This window comes from Eurytemora carolleeae, unplaced genomic scaffold (assembly GCF_000591075.1).
Source record: "Eurytemora carolleeae unplaced genomic scaffold, Eaff_2.0 scaffold2136, whole genome shotgun sequence".
Taxonomy (NCBI): Eukaryota; Metazoa; Arthropoda; class Copepoda; order Calanoida; family Temoridae; genus Eurytemora; species Eurytemora carolleeae.
In genome coordinates this window covers 1-19,433 of record NW_019398020.1, presented here as the reverse complement: position 1 = coordinate 19,433, position 19,433 = coordinate 1, and the positions used below count along the sequence as shown (strand labels likewise).

The following is a 19,433-nucleotide window of genomic DNA, read 5'->3' as shown; positions in this document are numbered from 1 at the left end:
AGAAAATGCTGAAAGATTGAGCAACTATTAAAATTGAAATAGGGCCTAGTTGTTTTAATTCTTGATCACCCCCACATTATCATCTAGAATTGTACTACAAAGTTATAAAGAAATTGTCTTTTCAGACAAGACAAATTTAAATAAATTAACCTTTACAAATATGTTTTAATCCCCCCCCCCCCCCTCCCCCATTCAGAAACTGATTTGAGAAAAACAGGGTTAATGAGAAATTAATAGAAGATCTGCAAATGAACCCAACATGGAACCCCCAGACTGCCCTCAGGGTCCAGGTCTGAATTTTGGGGAAAACAGTTTAAGAGGGAAATTAAAGAATTTTTGGGTAAAATGTGTTAAATTTACGGGTAGACTTTGGGGGATAGGAGTAATTCTTCAAAAAAAAATTCACCCTTGATTTTTTCTTTATCCGAATATTTTTGGCTATTTGCGAATTCTTTTTGCGAAAAGAATAATTTTCATTAGTTTTTACGACATACTTCTTCAAGAGACTCACAACCCGCCCCACCAATAAGAACAAGTCCCGGCATCACCCAGTCGAGGATAATCCTAACCTAACCCCGGGGGAGAAGAGGTATGACAGGGTGAGAAAGTGGACCAAGAAGGTCAACTTGTTCAAAAGGACTTTGTGGTGGTGCCCATGAATGAGCATGGGCATTGGTTCGTCTGCGTCATCTGTTATCCAGGTACTTTTGTACGCTACGTTTTATTTAAAATTGGGATGGGATGGGATAGGATCTCTTATTTTTTATTTCTGATGTTTACATGTTTTAACATTCCAAATGCAGTACATCCATAAGTAGTAAACATACACAAAAAAAGACTTGAAAAGTTTACAATGACATAGTAAGGGTATTTTTTAAACCCAAATAATTTAAAGTTGGTTACCTCTGGGATCAGAGATAGAACTAATTGAACCCCTGCTGTTAAGGTCAACTTGGTTGTGTCCGAACCGAGGTTGGTACACTGTGTGAGGCTCCTCTCTCACAATCCTTCAGAGTAAAGAAGAAGAAAAAGATGAAGCAGATCACCATTGGCTCCACCACCATTATCCCACTCACAGTGGCCAATGAGGTTCCTTTTCTACGGGTTGCAACCACACTCANGGAGATGTCTCAACCCTGGAAGAATATTCTTTGAGAATTAACGCAATCTCTCCCTCATTGCAACTATCCCCGGCCCAACATACTTACTTGAAGCAGTTTTGCGGATTTTCCTGTTTTCATTCGATGAACTTTTCATGGCCGTAATGATCTACGCTTAACGTTTGATGACGACTCTGACCGGGACGAGGCTGAGGCTAGCAAGGGCGATATGAAGGCTGAACCCGAGGACAAGGAGAAGAAGAAAGAGGACGAGGGGGCGGAGGATTCGGTTGAGGCGGAACCAACTAAAGTTCAAGTTCACCAGCCTTGTATTCTAATATTTGACAGTTTAGCTAGTTTAGCTAGTTTAGCAAGTAAAGCTAGAACCTGTCAAACCTTGAGGTAAGTGCTCGCTATGCAGGGACTAACACCTCCTTCTTTCAAAAATTCTAGTTTAGCTAGTTTAGCAAGTAAAGCTAAACCTGTCAAACCTTGAGGTAAGTGCTCGCTATGCAGGGACTAACACCTCCTTCTTTTAAAAATTCTAGTTTAGCTAGTTTAGCAAGTAAAGCTAGAACCTGTCAAACCTTGAGGTAAGTGCTCGCTATGCAGGGACTAACACCTCCTTCTTTTAAAAATTCTAGCTAGACTGTCAAATATCAGAATACAAGGCTGGTGAACTTGAACTTTAGTTGGTTCTGCCTCAACCGAATCCTCCGCCCCCTCGTCCTCTTTCTTCTTCTCCTTTTCTCCTATATCTATAAAAGTTTGGGTGCTAAGGAGGGTTGAAAAAAATGCCAAAAAATGTTTTTTTTAAATTCTATTCAAATGAGAAAAGAAATTGCTAATTTCTTTTATTCTAGTGAGGCATCAGAGAATAATTATACAGTACCAGAACCAGATATTCCTATACTGGCACCAGAACCAGATCCAAGTTGCATGCTGAACCAGTAAAATTTTTTAATGTTGCATAATTTTAGTGTTGTCTTCCTTCTTCAAATTTTTCTTGTGCACAAATTTGTATTGCTATTTTCTTTTATTCTAGGGAGGCTGCAGAAGAGGCACCAGAACCAGAACCACAACCTACAAATTGCATGCTGAACAGGTAAAATATGTTGGGATAATCAACGTTCGCTACAAATACCGTGAGCATGGATGTAGAGCATCTTACGAATTTAGATCTCCTCAAACTCAAGCTGATTCTCATTGTTTAAAGCAGATTCAATTCTAATCCTAGGGAATTAGAATTAATCGAGGTTCCCATGCTAATCTAAGCTTTGGTGAAAACTAAATGATTTTTACAGGAGATGGTTTCTAAAATAAGTTTTTCTTATCTTTACTACTTTTGATAAAAACACCATTGATAAACCTGAATTATTTGCTACACAAAAACCTAGTTTTTTATGATATGTCCGAAAATATATAATCTGAAAACTATTGTTTTTAAATTGAATGACAAGGAGTTTAACCTAAACACAGTTCTTGGCAGTAATTTATTTTACATTGATTTGATTTGATTTGATTTGATTTGAATCTATCTGATCTTAGTAAAATGTTAGTTAAGAAACATATGAAATATTTTGATGTCTAGGGAGGCTGATAAGAATGAGGCTACAGAACCAGTTCTCAAACAGAGCGAAAACGCTCCATTAAGGTAAGATTTTGTGTTCTTTTCACTGCATGTTGCACTTTTTGGGATAGTTTGTTTTATTTGGGGGGGCGTGTGTATGGAATTAACCTCTTTTGACATTCCAGGGTGGTGGGGAAGCTATAGACCCCCCCTGTATATGCCTCTGGTTTCCTTTATAATTCTTTTAAAAACCCTTGTTTAGTTCACACTTCTACTCGAAGCTCTCAAGGTCCCCCCTGAGAAAGCACCTGAAGGAGAACAAGTCTGAGAAGAACCTGTCCGCGGAGCAGAAGAGGTAGAGGTTTTGGCTCTTTTTACGTCATGAAAGACATAAAATCGCACACTTAGCTACGGAAATTTATTGGTTTTAGTAGATGTAAAATTTACGTAATAATATTGTACAAATTTATGCCAAAAATCATTTTAATTTTCTCAATCACCAAAAATTATGCAATATTTGATGCATGCAGATATGCCTCCTTGAGTATAGTATAGTAGGTATAGTAGGTATAGTAGGTAAGTATTATCCTGTTTATCCAACTGATCTATAACCCTAGGTATAGTTGTGAACCATACCCCTAAAATTACCCTATTGTAAGGTCGCTCTACCCATTTAAAATTTACCCAAAAAACATTTTTAAACTCAAAAAACAATGTCCTAAAATGTTGTCTTCTGAAACTGAGATTTTAAATGACAGCCAGCCGGCTGTGACTGGCTGTGCCTGCCAATGACAGCCAGCCGGCTGGCTGTGACTAGCTTTTAGTTCTTTTTTTTTCAAAAACACTTATTAATAAGCTTAGAGATTGGTCTTTAAAGTTCATTGAAGTTCATTAAAGTTCAGTGAATAGAGCTAACGGTTCGTTTTTGAGGATTCCTTGTGGGTGTTTCAGCTGTTTTATTTTTAAATTTCAATTTATTGGATGAAGACGACCTTTAAGCAAATTTTTTATTTCACCTAAGTTTTAGTTCTAAAAATAAGCTTAGAGATTGGTCTTTAAAGTTCATTGATATCTCTTCTACCTCCAAAGATATTTGCATTTAGGTATAAAACAATAAATCGACGCGAAGCGCTCCCTTTTTTTCTTAACTTCTTCAATAATTGTGCGATTTTAGTTCTGTTTTTTTTCAAAAACACTTGGGACACTTGTTCTAATCAGTTTTTTTATCAAAATTAAATGGTTCCAATGTTTGAATGGGAGTGCTTTCTGTCAAATTAGTGAATTACTCCATTTTAAAGGGTGAAGATGACTTTAAAGGACATTGTTAGATAAGTTCAAAAATTTTTCCTGGGTAAATTTAAGAGGGGTGAATGGAGCTAACAATTCGTTTTTGAGGATTCCTTGTGGGTTTTTGAGCTGTTTTATTTTAAATTTCAATTTAATAAAAATGTTTTATTTAAAAAAATGTAAAATACTTTAAAACCCAAATCTTGACTTTTAAATGATATACTTTTAGTAAAAAATTTAAACAGATCAGTATGAAGCTCAGGATTTAACCAATAAGGGTCAGTGAGAGAGCTTCGCATCAAGGGTTTCATCTTTACATGATAGAAACTTTAACACCATCTTTAACCCTACCCCGCTGGGGTACTTGAAAACCAGGATACGCTGGGGGGGGGGTCAATTTGACCCCCCCCTCTAAATCCCATGTTTTATGTCCAAATATGACAAATGATACATCATTAGAAAGCTCTTGTGCTCTACTTTTAGAATCTCTACAGGGGGGGGTCAAATTGACCCCCCCCCAGCAGGAATAGGGTTAAATGCCTATATCTCTGGAACAAATAGAGATATTCAAGAAATTTAAAATCTCACAGGTGGGTGTAGTTGTTGACTATATATGTGCAAAGTCACTACGAGCTGACTTACGTAATGAAGAAATAAGAGAGCTTCGCATCAAGGGTATCGTCTTAACATTAAAAAAAAACATTTTACGCAAGGCGCTAATGACTTTTGACTATCTCAGATACATTATACATACATTATATTACATACATTCCATTACATTAAATTACAAAACTCTATGACCTACTTTTAAACTTTTTATTTATCAGTTCACAACAGTGCCTTTTAAAACCTTTACTTTAAAACAACAGCAATAAAATATGATCTCCAAAATCCTGCAAAACCTGCTAAAACTAGAGTTTCCAAATCCTGCTAAACCTAGAGTTTCCAAATCCTGCTAAACCTGCTAAACCTAGAGTTTCCAAATCCTGCTAAACCTGCTAAACCTACAAAACCTAGAATTCCAATACCTTTTAAGCCTATGTTCAATTTTCAATGGTACATGTTTCTATACCAATTGTTCGATTCACAACAATACTCATTTATTGATAAAACCTTCAACTGTTTAATCTTTAATTTTGTAGAAAACCTCGTTACTGAAATATACATTTTCAAGAAGTTGTTCTCATCTATGTGTGCCTGGTAGAAAAGAGTCTTTTCTACCTACTAAATCTAGTTATTTACTGATCTACTAAGATATTTCACAAATAATTTAGATTCAGAGTTTTAGGGAATTACGAAAATTGAGCGTATTTTTACGCAATTTGTATACCTAAAATTAAATGATACACATCTCCACAAATTCATGACATTTTTTCTTAAAGCTGGGTTATAACATATTTTCTACAAATTTGTTTTTAGAAGGTTAATTAGATATTTACACTAATTTGAAATCTCCGCAAGAGAGGAATTTGCTGCTATGGAAGATGCAGGAATTATCCAAATTTCTAGTTCTACTTGGGCCAGTCCTCTTCATAGATTATCAAGAACAATAGGTAGCAACAGAGAAATGAACCAATAATACACGACGTCACAAGTGTCAAATATAGCAAGTAAAAAGAAACTTCCTCACATTTGTTGACATGTTTTCAAGGGTTTCATCTTTACATGATAGAGACTAACACCATCTTTAAATGCCTATATCTCTGGAACGAATAGAGATATTCAAGAAATTTAAATTCTCACAGGTAGGTATAGACGTTGACTATCTCTGTGCAAAGTAACTTTGAGCTGACCTACGTAATAAAGAAATAAGAGAGCTTCGCGTTAAGGGTTTCATCTTTGATATAGACTTTAACACAATCTTTAAATGCCAATATCTCTTAAAAGAATAGAGATATTCAAGAAATTTAAAATCTCACAGTTGGGTATAGGTGCCGACTATCCCTGTGCAAAGTCACTATGAGCTGACTCACGTAATGAAGAAATGAGAGAGCCTCGCGTCAAGGGTATTGTCTTTACATTAAAAAAAAAACGTTTTACGCAAAGCGCTATCATTTTTTTGTTATGCAGGTCAGATCAAAATGGCTTTACACATGGATGGTCAACATCATTACTTACCTGTGAGATTTGAAATTTCTTGAAAATCTCTTTAACTTCTAGAGATATAAGACTTAGAAGTGGGACTTAGAAATGTGTCTTAGATGGTGATAACTCAGCTGCTGGTCAAAATCTTTGGTTTGAAATTTTGCATGCACACATAACTAACCTAGGGCTACAACTTTGCTGCTCCAAGAGCAATTCTAAATTTTAACAAATTTTTTGTGGCAACTAAAAAATTTATCACCATCTTTAAATGCCTATATCGCTGGAACAAATAGAGATATCAGAGAAATTTAAAATCTCACAGGTAGGTACAGATGTTGGCTATCTCTGTGCAAAGTCACTACGAGCTGACCAACGTAATAAAGAAATAAGAAAGCTTCACGTCAAGGGTTTCATCTTTACATGATAGAGACTAACACCATCTTTAAATGCCTATATCTTTGGAACGAAGAGAGATATTCAAGAAATTTAAAATCTCACAGGTAGGTATAGATGTTGACTATCTCTGTGCAAAGTCACTAGGAGCTTACTTCTGTAATAAAGAATTAAGAGATCTTCGCGGCAAGGGTTTCATCTTTACATGATGGAGACTTTAACACCATCCTTAAATGCCTATACCACCTATACCACCCCTTTAGAAAACATTTGCAAAATAAAAATTCTTTTTTAAGGGTTTGACGTTGAAAAAAGGAAATTTTCATTGTAAAGCAATGTCATAAAATGTTGTCTTCACTCATTTAAAGCCATTTCTTGAAATTAAAAACCAAAAACGCCTCCAATAAACATTTTTGAATTTTTATATCAATGTTTAAGCTATCAGCATGAGTTGACATTTCCAAAAGTTTGACACTATTTTCTTGTGAGTTTTGGACTATCATCAATTCAGGGTAATCAGTCGTGAAGTATGTTAAGTCACATTCTTCACTCCTTTGCTTATCTAATTTTCTGAGAATGATATTATGTTCTTCATTAACTAGATAATTTTCAGATTTCCCTTTATGTGTTAACTGAACCTGGCTGACAATTAAACTTCTAATTTTAGCTAATTGGCAGCGGTTCGGTTTTTCTAAAACCAGATAAGTATCTATGCCCATCAAACACTTCATGCTTTCAATACAACGTTTTTCTAATTCCACGTTGTTCTGAAGGTCTATGATCCCGTACATTTTTTTAAACCAATCCGTACATTTCTTTAAAAATCCGTACATTTTTTTAAAAAATCTGTACAATCAGTACAATTTTCGAAAAAATCCCATTTTTGAAAAAAAAACATTAAAATTCAATTTTTCATTCATACAGGATACTGGGTACAGGATACTGGGTATAGGATACTGGAACATCTTCTTGAATAAGCAATCAAATATGGAACATATTCTCAAATAAACACTTCTTGGACATATCTCGAAAATTATGAATGAATTTTGATTGTCAATTGAAACATTAATCAATCTAATATTATTTAGAATGCAGAAAATAAGTTCAACTAACTTCATTTTGACGAGATTTTTATTTTTATTTTCATAAAAAAAATTTGCTGAAATGAGTGAAAATTTAAAAGAACGGTGTATTTTCCAGGATAAAAATCCGTACAATCCGTACAATTTGAAAACAAATCCGTACAATCCGTACAATTTTAGGGTTAAAAAAAATCAATCCGTACAATCCGTACATTTTGGCCACCCTGTCATTATCATCATTATCATCATTATCATCATTATGACAGATACGGTAAAAGAAAGAGATGTTACCTCAGGCATTTTATATTCATCATCACTGGTATCTACTTCAGAAAAAGTAGATGTGCTTTGTTGAAGCCGAGAAGCTAACCTTTTGATCTAAATATTATCATCATTGTAATCATTATTACCATTCTCACTGTTATCACCATTATCATCATCATGACTAATATGACCATTACGGCCATTATCATCATTATCATCATTATCATCATTATCATCATAATCATCATTATCATCATAATCATTATCATCATTATCATCATTATCATCATTATCATCTTTATCATCATTATTATCATTTTGACAGATAAGAACAAAAAATGTTACCTCGGAAAGGTTCTGTTCTTCATCAAAAGTTCCAGTTTCAGCAGAACTACATGTGCTCTGATGGGGCGGAGCAGTAGAGCTTTTAACCTGAATGTAAATCATTATCAGGAGATCATTATTAGGAGAACTAGGAGAACTAGGATAACTAGGATAACTAGGATAACTAGGATAACTAGGAGTGAACTAGGAACACTAGGAGAAGTAGGATAAAACTAGGAGAGTTAGAAGAACTAGGATAACTAGGAGAACCCAGAAAACTAGGAGAACTAAGAACACTAGGAGAAGTAGAAGAAAACTAGGAGAATCGGAACACTAGGAGCCATAGGATCATTATCATCATGTAAATAATGTAAATCATGTAAATTATTATCATCATTTTGACAGATAAGAACAAAAAATGTTACCTCGGAAAGGTTCTCTTCATCATCAAAAGTTCCAGTTTCAGCAGAACTACATGTGCTCTGATGGGGCCGAGAAGATGAGCTTTTAACCTGAATGTAAATCATGATTATCATTATGAAACCAACATTGAATTGTTGTAAAACTAGATAATTATGTTACAAATTTTTATTCATTAAATTTTCATCCTCCAAGATACATCTTGATTCCTAATTGTTATCTAACCAACCATCACACCAAAAAGCTATCCAACCAGCCAGCCATTCAACCAATCACCCACAATCAGACACTTTATACATCCAATTAGCCACTACCCAACCAATGAGCTAATATTAAACCAATCAGCCAACATCCAACCAACGATCAAATTTTTCGACCAATTTATTTATCGACAGGATAAGACAACTGTAGAAACTGCAATTCATCTACAATAAAATCAAAAGTACCAATATTTGAAAATCAATCATTGTCCTACACATCATTTTCCTTAAAGCAATATTAATTATTTACTATTTTACCATTTTTTATCAATATAGAAAAATCCCCCTGCCCCAATACCAGAGGGGGTTAGTGTCTCTGAAGTCGTTCAGAGAGGATATAATCTACCACAATAAAACTGTTTCATCTACAAATTGATAGTAAACTTGAAAGTAAACCGACCTGCTCTTTATCAACATCTTCCCTCATGTGAAGATCCTCAGTCTCTCCATCCTTCTCCATATCGACATCCTCTTCCCTCTCTACATCCTCCTCTTCACACTCCAATTCCTCCTCGTCCTCCTCGTCTTGTTCTTCGTTGTCAACTTGTTCATCAATTTCTGACATTCCAATCTTAAAATAAAAACGAAATAAATTTCAGCTCTATTTACAGTATTTTCTCTTCTTAAAACCAAAAAATTGTTTTTAAGTTTCCGCGGGCTGCTTATCACTGTGTAAAATACACCTGTTTTGAAGCTGTGGCATTGGGCAAAAAATAAAATTCATACAAAAAAAGGGGGGGGGTAATGAAAAAAACGAAAATACACCCTTTCAAGATCGGTTCAGCCGTTTTTTGGTGTTATGGATAGAAACAGACACGCGAAGCATATATACCGATTAACAACATTAGAATAAAGACAAATATGTAGCTCTACTTTCTACTCCATTAATTCTTTTCAATTTTTAACCTTTACCTGTGCGGCTTCAGAATTTACTACGAACATGTTTAAATGATCTGTGACTTTCTTATCCAGGTAATGGTCGGTCCTTATCATACGTGCCACACTACGTCCATACACATCATTGAACTGAAAAATAATTGAATACTTTTTATCGGTTTATGTAGGATGTTTGGCAAAACATGACAATAGCAAGCCGATTTTTAAGTAGTCTTTGACCTTCGAACTTATTTCGGACATGCACTTTTTATCAGATGAATGATTCATAAACAGAAAGCCAAAAAAGTCTAGTCCTTGTTATGGATGTCGTCCGCCTTTTCTGTGCTGTCAGCATTACCGGATAAAATTGAGAATTTCCTTCCGATCTTCCGATATTTAAATAAGAATAATTCTCAAAGTTTGAACAAAATTCTGATATCTTTATTTAAAGCGTAAAAAGGCAAACCACATTATGAAATACAACAGACATTTTGTAAATCTAAAGTCTAGAATTTTACTTTGAATTGGTTTTAAGACGACCTAATTTTTTTATTGCTACTGTCATGATTAGCATAACAATCTGTCCTCATTATTATCAATGAAACGACTTTTTGGAAAATTCATCAATGATTGAAATTTAAAGAGAAAAAATACATATATTTCTCCTCGCTAACTTAAAAATTTATACCCAACGGAGAGAGTACAAGTAAAAAACCATTATTACCTTCACATAATCCCGATTATGAACAAGCTCCGTGTGACCCATGACCCTAGCTATCATCTGTTGATCAGCTTTTGGCAGAAGGACATTCTTTGCTGCAGCAAATCGCCTTTGATGACTTAATAAAGAATCATATATATGCAGCAACAAGTTTTTATATTTTTTATAAAAAAAAACAATACGTTAAATCTGTTTAAAAGTGAACCCTTTGATTACTGACTGAAACTAAGCTTTAAGCACCCAAAAATGAAAATAACAAAATCAATAATTTTAAATTTTCTTAAGTTAAGTTTCAAATGTTGGGTTTAGATCAAGATCTTACTTGGTTGCTGGGATATTAACCCCTGTATATTCTCTGCATATATTTTTCGCATCTGAAGTTGTCCTAAAATGGTTGGGGTTAAAAAAATGTGATTTGATGTATGGTAAAATATCTTTACTTCAGAGGGCTTATTTGTTGAATATTGTGATATGATGGATTGTGACGCATATCTGAATGAAATAAAAATAAGTACCAGCAAAAAATGTAACCATAGATATTTAATCAACATATTAGATATTTATTGAACAATCAAGGAAATATGTTAACCATGCAAATGGTTTCATTAAAAGTTTATCATTTTCAGAATAAGTTATATTAACCCTAACTAAAGATAAAAACAAGAAATAAGCCTACTGTTGGAAATTATGTAATACCAATGATGAAATGTTTTTAATTCCATGAAATGATCATATACGTACTGGAGAGTGCTTCCAAACTTTTGAAAGTTTTTATCAATACTCAAAATAGGTGTGGAGGGGGGGGTAAGATAATTTTTAAAAATTTTCGTCATGTAAATAATACATTTACGAACCATTTTGATTTATTTATTCCATGGTTTTGGTTAATTTTTGGCGCTACCCGGATCCATATCAACGTTTCCTGATACGGATCCGGATCTGGATCCGACCAAATGATACGGATCCGACCGGATCCGGATCCGAAACACTGCATAATTGTGTAATGTGCGTTTGCGATGAAGAAACAAATGTTTTAGGTTTTTGGCCGAGATTGTTTGAACACAATTACAAAAGTATGAAATGAAAGAACTTGCCCTTGGATGTCCTATTCCCCCACCCACCCCCCAAAAATTATAAATCCCCTTATTACCTTATTAAAAATTACAATGTACCTGTATTTACCCGGAATTTTGTCGGAGGCAAAAACATATCGATTTCCCCTCACTTCCTTGGGTTGTTTCAAATTTTTCAGCACATAGAAACATTCTGTTTTAAAGCAAATGTATCTTTTAAATTTAAATAAAAGGAAGAAAAATCTACTTATGACAGTAATTAAGAATAAAAAAACATGTTTATACAATTTACATTCCTGTTTCTAGATCGCTCAGATATATGTGATTCTCTCCGGTATGCTTTCCTGAAAAACATTGCATGTTGTTTCTGCAGAAAACAATTTATGTAACCCAGGATTACTCATTCAAAACTATGCATCCAATGTTAAAGTTTGAAAGTAACATGATCATATTATACTTACAAAACGTATTTTTAATTATTAAGTATACTCAGGGGTATATAATAGTTGTTAGAATCATATTTTTGTCCCCTCCAACCCTTTTCAAAATCATATTTTTTCTCTGTGAGGGGGGGGGGGCTAAAAGAAAAATATAAAACCCTGTGTCAACTGTTCACAACCATATAAAAAGTTACAACATAGAGTTATAAGTTTTTTTTGTGAGCAGTCAGTGGTTGTAATTTTAAGTGGTTATACTATTTAGTGTACCTCTATTTCAAGATAAAATTACCATATCTTTTGACCGACAAGATTTTCAGAATATGTGGAAGGTATTATCACTTTTCTAGTTTAGAAAACAAAATTTACCATTTTACTCTTCAGCAAATGGTCACTTCATTAAAATAATCAAGCTTAAGACTTTTGAATTAGAGGATCACAATTTAAAATTGTTAATTCTCAATGATAAAAACAAAAATAAGTAATTCAAGATTGTTTTACAAAATAAAGCTGAGTAAAACTTTGTCTGCAGTCCATTAAAAAATTGATGATTTCAACTAAACCTATTGGTAGGAAAATCAATTATTAGAAGAAAAAAATATTTACAAACTTTTCACTTACAAATGTATTAACAATGTGACAATTTAACAGAATATAGAATATCGGTAAAAAAGGCTATGCTCTACCTGGCAAGGTTTTAGTCCAATAGTAGTCACATGCAGTTGCATCCTTGTTCTAAATAAGGTTTATTTAGAGTGTTCGCAAAAAATGAGAAAGGGGTATAGGCTTATGGTGACAAATAAGCGTTATTAAACGCTACTTACTTTTATCTGTTGCGTTAATGAGAAAATTGTTATGAACAACAATTACCAAATATCATCGAAACAGTAATAAATGTTTTCAAAAGTAACTCAACAATTAAATAATATATGAAAAAAAATATACAAATGCGTTGAATATTCAAAGACTTCAGGTTGTAATATCTGAATATATTTGTTCCACCTTAATTTGATTTTTTGACGATCCGAGGAGCGGGGAAAGAAAGGCGGCCATGAGCCACCTCTATTTCCCCTTCCGTGTCACATTACCTTTTTTCTCTTCCAGCAGCCATGAGCCACCACTATTTCCCCTTCCGTACCACCACATTTGACTCTTCCGGGCTAAACTACTTTTTTAAATGGTATGTTTAAGGCATTGAAAGTGTGATTTTCAAATTTTCAGCCGCGTCACGCAAGAAAGCAGAACTCAAAACCATTTTTCTTTCTATAAAAGATTAATATATTGATATATAAAGAAGAGGTCAGTTGTTTTAGATTTTAGCAGAAAACTTAGTCATTCTTTGTATTGTGGGAGCAGAGAAAAATTGTTTAGAGTAGCTGAAGAATAAGAAAATATTATAAAAATCACAATATTTACTGTCATTACTTAAGTGTTACAGATGTTATCAAAAAAAAATTTATTTTAACAACTTTCTTTTAACACTTTGCACATTTTCACACAGGGGTACCGTACAAAACTAAGTAAATGTTACGGTGCGTAATTTTTAATATTCATATTACTCTAAAAAAACCCCCATTTTTTATGAAACTCAGAATTAAGATTTGCAAAAAAAAAGTTTAGCAGTTTACATTATCAGAAATCATCCTTTTTCATATTAACACTTAAATATAAAGATTTAAATACACATTTTTTGCGTGACGCGGCTGGATTTTTGAAAATCACACTTTAAAGGCCCAAAATATACGATTAAAAAAGTAGTTTTGCCCGGAAGAGTCAAATGTGGTGGCCCAGAAGGGGAAATTGTGGTGGCTCATTTCTGCCGGAAGAGAAAAAAGCTAATATGTGGCACAGAAGGGGATATAATGGTGGCTCAAGGCCGCCTGCCTTCCCCCGCTCATCCGAGTCGTATGTTGCAACTTTCTTACTTTTGATGGACGCTACGCTACGTTGTTTGGTACTATTCGTTTTCTACAATTGTCTCCTTATATACACAACAGATAGAAGTAAGATTAGTAGCGATCAGAAGGGTTTAATTAAGCCGTAAGCCTATACTCCATCCATTATTTGCACACACTCCCTTAAAATAAAAAAATAAAAAAAGCATAATTAGGAATAAAACTCTGTCAAAGCTTATTTAAAAAATATGTATTGGTATATATATATATGAATATTGTTGTAAAATGCAGAACTTATCTTTTCTTTATTGACAAAATTTAGAACATTAATAAAGTAAGTAAGACTATTACTATTTAAGATCATTGAATTTTGGATCCCAGGGGAAGGGGGGATATCTGAAAACCTTCAGGTTAAATTAACAAAAAAAATGGCCTTAAAAAGATATTTTCTCAAAAAAATCACTGTTACCATAAAAGGGGGAATGGGGGAAAGGAGGAAGGGTTTACTCGTGTTACAAACATGTACCTCAAAGCAAAATTAACTGGAAACAATTTCAGGTGACCCTTCTTTGATACAGTAGCATGTTCGATCAACCACAGTTATAAAAAATGTATATATTTAATCCATTGTTGTGGTCCTACATATCCATTTTAAAGGGATTGAACGGCAATGTATGGTAATTTAACATGTAGTATTGTGAACTAATTCTTTAGGATTCATTTGAGACATGTAAAACGTTTCTACAACGTATATTTACGGAGTTTAATCGCTAAGTCAACATTCTAAATCATCGTGTTATGTGGATACAGAGATTTTTTTTAATTATTAAATAACGACGACCAAAAATAAATTGAAAATTCGACAGTTACCTAAGTAGATGTTTAGGAACACATTTTTCAAAAAAAATTGTTAATAAATCAATGTTAGAATTAATTATTTTTTTTTAAACAATAAATTAAATTTCTTATTTTCAATTTATTTGTTAGCCGATTTTGTCTAATTTTCAAATGTCGTATTTTCAATAAAAAATCACGAATTGTGCAGGAATTTTTGTGAATAATGAGACATTGCAGAAAATAATATTTGAACAAGATTAATTATTTCAAGGATATAAGAGTTAATTTCCTTTAACTGTTCCTTAAAAACGAATTTGTTTACTGTAGAATTATTAAATTTTTTTGTCGTCGTTTCACTCCCGTTAAGCAAGGAAAACTTAAATATTCAATTGATTGCAACTTAAGAGTGCCATTGCAGATCCCCGCTTTGTTTAAAAGGGTCACATGAAATTACACCACCTGTGTATATTTTCCAGACAAATAATGAAAACTTGACAATTTATGTTTAATTTACCATAAACCCCAATATCTTCAAAAATCTCCCCCAGGAAATATACTTAACTGATAAACAGTGCATAGGATCCGGATCTGTAGGATCCGCAATATTTTGGCTTCTTGGATCCGGATCCGCCAAAATATGCGGATCTACGGATCATGATCCCAAGGATAAAATATCAACCAAAAACTGCAAACCAAAATCTTGACTATTATTAGAAAAAAATACAAAAAATTTCTGATTTTTGAATTCCGAGAAAATAAATGAAAATTTTGATTATTTTGAAAAAAATCAGTAAATCTTACAGAATTTACCTGGATCCGGGTCCTGATTTGGATCCGGATCCTGTTCCGCACCGAAATGAAATGGATCCTAAGCACTGCTGATAACTAAATACCCAAGAATTAAGCTTATATTTTCTTTTAAGAGAGATAAATCTGACCAAACAGAGGTACAAAGGTGTTAACATATATTGTTTTGCTCCCTTCAGGAGATTAAAAAAGAAAAATGAAAAAAAGCTTTAAGAGATACAGGGTGGCCAAAACTTTTTTGAACACATCCGTACAAAAATCCGTACATTTTCAGAAGAAATCCGTACAATTTTCGAAAAACAATCCGTACAATCCGTACAATTATTTTTAAAAAAATCCGTACAATCCGTACATTTTTAAAATTTAAAAAAACGGTGTATTTTCCAGGATAAAAATCCGTACAATCCGTACAATTTGAAAACAAATCTGTACAATCCGTACAATTTGGCCACCCTGCAGATAAATAAAAATCTTTTAAAAAAATAATTCAACCTATAAATACTTACAAGAGATTTGGTAGGCATCACTAATGCTTTATTAAATTTCGAGATCTTCTTCTCCACTGATAATTTCTTCCCCACATCCTGTAAAAATATACTACAATACCAAAGAAAATACAATAAATGCAACAGGACAAATCCACAAGCAACCTTTTAAAAAATATATTTTAATAACTCTCGTTCTCATATTTTCAGGTCGCTAATTTAAAATAATTAGTAATTATCAGTTCCAAAAGTATGACTTTCTTAAAAAAGTAAGTTAAATGGTGTCGAATAAACATGGTAAATCAGAAATTAGTTTGATACGGCCTCTTAAAAATTCTTTAATTTAGTTCATACCTATACTGAGAAAGCAGTAATCCATTAGATTTTCGTCTCTTTATGTTTACAATTTGTTTTTTTGTTATGTTTAAATTGCATATCGTTGTACTCAGTAAAACAAGAAAATTACTTGTTCGTCACTTCACACGCATCATCAGACGTTTACCGTTTTTATAAGATAAATAATTCTATATGGCTTTAAACCAGGTATTGAACGCTAATTCTTAAAAAAGACGATTTCTAATATGTCTCTCATTTCCCATAGTTATTGGTACACCCAGTATGTTTACGTAAAGGACATATCCTCTTGGGGGGGTTTGAGGGATGTGGAAGGAAGTTTATAAGTATTAAAAAGAAATAAAAAATCTCGCTTTTTTGCTCAAATGTTGCTTTTCATTCCATCAAAAAAAGTAACAACTATTCAAAAATAATACGCTTTTAGGGCGCTTCCCGCCAATCTTTTATTCCATTAATGAACATTTTCTTTGTATACAATGTAGAACAAAAACAAAAAATTGTGGAACTAATTTTTTTTAAAGTATTTAATGAAAATCTGAATTTGATGTAGGTAAATTGGTTTAAATTTTGATCATTTACTAATTTTACTAGGGGTCATGTGAGGTTCACTATAAATTTTGACCAAATCTGTTCAGCCGTCTCAAAACGGCTGAAACGATCAGACCCAAATGACGTTTATTACCCACAAGCAGACGAGCAAATAACATAAAAATTTGTACCATGCAATAAGTGTTAATAAATACCTGGTTCCAGTACTCATTCCTGTGGAGCTGGAACTCTTTTACATCTTCTATCAGCTTTGGATCACCGCCGGTTTCCCGTAAATGCTTTATAGCCTGTGCTGCCATAATTCCCAAGGCTTTCGGAAACTGTCTGAATAAATTGTAAAAAAAATTATCATCAGGAAGAAGTACATCAAAGAAAAAAAATGAAACTATCTTATATTTATTTCATTTTAAGTATGGTTCCTTTCTTAACGCTTGCAACAATGATTTTCTGTGCAAGATGATGGAGAAAATATCAATGATTTTCTGTGCAAGGTGATAATGAAGATTTTACACCGAAGAAAATAGGTGTTTAATAACATTTACTTTATTCAAAGAGATTCTTCTTTAAAAACATTGCACATATTTCCGTCTATTTTAAATAAAAAAGGGAAACTGTTAACATAATTAGTTTTTATACTCACAATGAGACTGCTTTGAAGTTGAAGAAGTCAGTTTTCAATTTACCAGTTCCAAGATCCTTCATAATATTCCAGTACTTTTTGACATTAAGGACTTCCACCATACTTAGTTCTTTCCCTGCAGCTTCCGACACCGCGGCAAGTATCTTTGAGATCATCCTAGCAGGGGTTGTATATTTTTTTTTCAAAGATAGAACCAGCTATTCCCATATAGAAGAAATTGAGGGAAGTGGGGTGTGAGGTGGGAAAAAAAGATTTAAATACCCGTATCAAAATTGAAGAACAAAGAAAATGGGCGATTCTCACAAAAGATCTACTTAGCTGAAAGTGTACCCTCAATCAAAGATACAAATGCCCGATTTATAACGATACACTTAAAAATGTTGTCTCATCAGGTATGAATTAGATATCCTTTTTTACAATTGTTCAATTTGTATTGAACTTTGAGTTAATAGAACAATGTTGTTCTCAAATTTGTTATCAATAAGGATTTAAAAGATGTTGTTTAAATCGGACATTGCCATCTTTAGATTTAAGCTCGCTTGAAATTACACTGTCCCTTGAAATAAACATAAATAATGTGTGAGCAAAATATCTTAACTCCCTAAATCTAGTTTTGATGGTACCATAGTCATCTTGATCAGTCCGGTTTTCCAATGCATTTGTTATATACTTCACAAGAATGACATCTTTAGCTCCAATATGATAGACCTCATCTTTTTTCATGCTCAGAGACAGCTCCTTAAACAATTTAGGGTGCCAGTCATCGGAAGACGCTTTTGATCTCAGTTCTTTTACTTTCTTTCTTCGATTTAGTATGTCCTTGTTCTTAGGGCAATACAAACGAATATGCTGTGCGATAGTAGAGCGTTTGCACCTCGTGCCGCAATCACATATGATTGTCTGAGCATCTACAAGTCCACTTTTCTTAAGCATTTCTGATTTTAATGTTGCCCATTGGCTGTCAAATTCTTCTATGTTTATCGCTTGCAGCTTTATCAGTGAGATGACATGTGGCTCGGTTTGATGTTTGTTAGTAAAATGTCTCCATAGGTGGAAAAAAAATTTGCCACAAAGGCCACACCAATCCTGGCCCCGTTTCTTATTTGTAGATTTGGCAGAAATAGAACTTTTGGGGGTTGTGGATTGAGATTGTGAGTTTGGATACATCATCCGTTGAGACTTCATCGTCTGTTGAGGCATCCTCATCTGTTGAGGCATAATCATATTTGGAGGCATCATCATATCTGGAGGCATCCTCTGTTGAGGCATCCTCATCTGTTGAGTCATGATCATATTTGGAGGCATCATCATATCTGGAGGCATCATCATATCTGGAGGCATCCTCTGTTGAGGCATCCTCATCTGTTGAGGCATGATCATATTTGGAGGCATCATCATATCTGGAGGCATCCTCTGTTGAGGCATCCTCATCTGTTGAGGCATGATCATATTAGGAGGCATCGTCATATCTGGAGGCATCGTCATATCTGGAGGCATCGTCATATATTGAGGCATCATCGGCATCTGGATGTTAAAATGGAAATGAAATGGATTGTTTTGTGGGAAAGGATTTCCATAAGATGATTCTTGAGGTTTTGCATGTTGCTCCTTGCCTTCTGTACGAGGTTTGACGGGTGGTTCTCTTTTCTAAACATATTATTTGCATTTAAGCAAAGTTGTATAACTATGTCTTTCATTCCAACAGGTTTTTTTTTACCCCCACCCCCCTTGGTAGGGTGCCACGAGAAAAAATTCCTAGATGTGCTAAACTTGGATAACTGGGAGAACATGAAGAACTAGAAGAACTAGGAGAACCCAGAAAACTAAGAGAACTAGGAGAACTAGGAGAACTGGAAGAACCAGGAAAACTAGGAGAGCTAGAAGAACTAGGAGACTAGGAACACTAGGATAACTAGGTGAACTAGGAACACTAGGAGAAGTAGGATAAAACTAGGAGAGTTAGAAGAACTAGGA

The 19,433-nt window shown here is 33.8% G+C and overlaps 2 protein-coding genes and 1 long non-coding RNA gene across 3 annotated transcripts; 1 reads left to right on the top strand and 2 right to left on the bottom strand.

Annotated features, from left to right (window-relative positions):
- Positions 1-472: 472 nt before the first annotated feature.
- On the top strand, positions 473-1,031 carry LOC111716628 (uncharacterized). The gene is made up of 2 exons (XR_002768547.1): positions 473-701; positions 947-1,031. It is a non-coding gene; the product is annotated as an uncharacterized LOC111716628 (long non-coding RNA).
- Positions 1,032-4,564: 3,533 nt separating this feature from the next.
- On the bottom strand, positions 4,565-12,623 carry LOC111716629 (histone chaperone ASF1-like). The gene is made up of 11 exons (XM_023492101.1): positions 12,579-12,623; positions 11,752-11,799; positions 11,555-11,648; positions 10,705-10,767; positions 10,386-10,500; positions 9,698-9,811; positions 9,186-9,356; positions 8,531-8,617; positions 8,127-8,213; positions 7,809-7,895; positions 4,565-4,639 (listed from the first exon to the last, which is right to left on the bottom strand). Exons 5-11 carry the CDS (start codon positions 10,440-10,442, stop codon positions 4,565-4,567), a joined length of 678 nt encoding a protein of 225 aa, XP_023347869.1. The 5' UTR covers positions 10,443-10,500; positions 10,705-10,767; positions 11,555-11,648; positions 11,752-11,799; positions 12,579-12,623.
- A 2,869-nt stretch (positions 12,624-15,492) lies between these two features.
- Positions 15,493-19,106, bottom strand: LOC111716627 (uncharacterized; the record flags this gene model as incomplete). The annotated part of the gene is made up of 5 exons (XM_023492100.1): positions 15,493-15,509; positions 15,934-16,015; positions 17,014-17,143; positions 17,460-17,615; positions 18,061-19,106. Coding segments are annotated over 5 exons (1,431 nt in total), but the record flags the coding sequence as incomplete, so codon positions are not given.
- Between the last annotated feature and the right edge of the window lie 327 nt (positions 19,107-19,433).

Coding starts and splice junctions, on each gene's coding strand:
- LOC111716629 (XM_023492101.1), bottom strand. CDS start 10,442: ATGATAGCTAGGGTCATGGGTCACACGGAGCTTGTTCATAATCGGGAT. Junction 9,357..9,697: donor TAAATTCTGAAGCCGCACAG/GTAAAGGTTAAA, acceptor TTTTATTTTAAG/ATTGGAATGTCAGAAATTGA. Junction 8,618..9,185: donor AAGATGTTGATAAAGAGCAG/GTCGGTTTACTT, acceptor ATTTACATTCAG/GTTAAAAGCTCATCTTCTCG.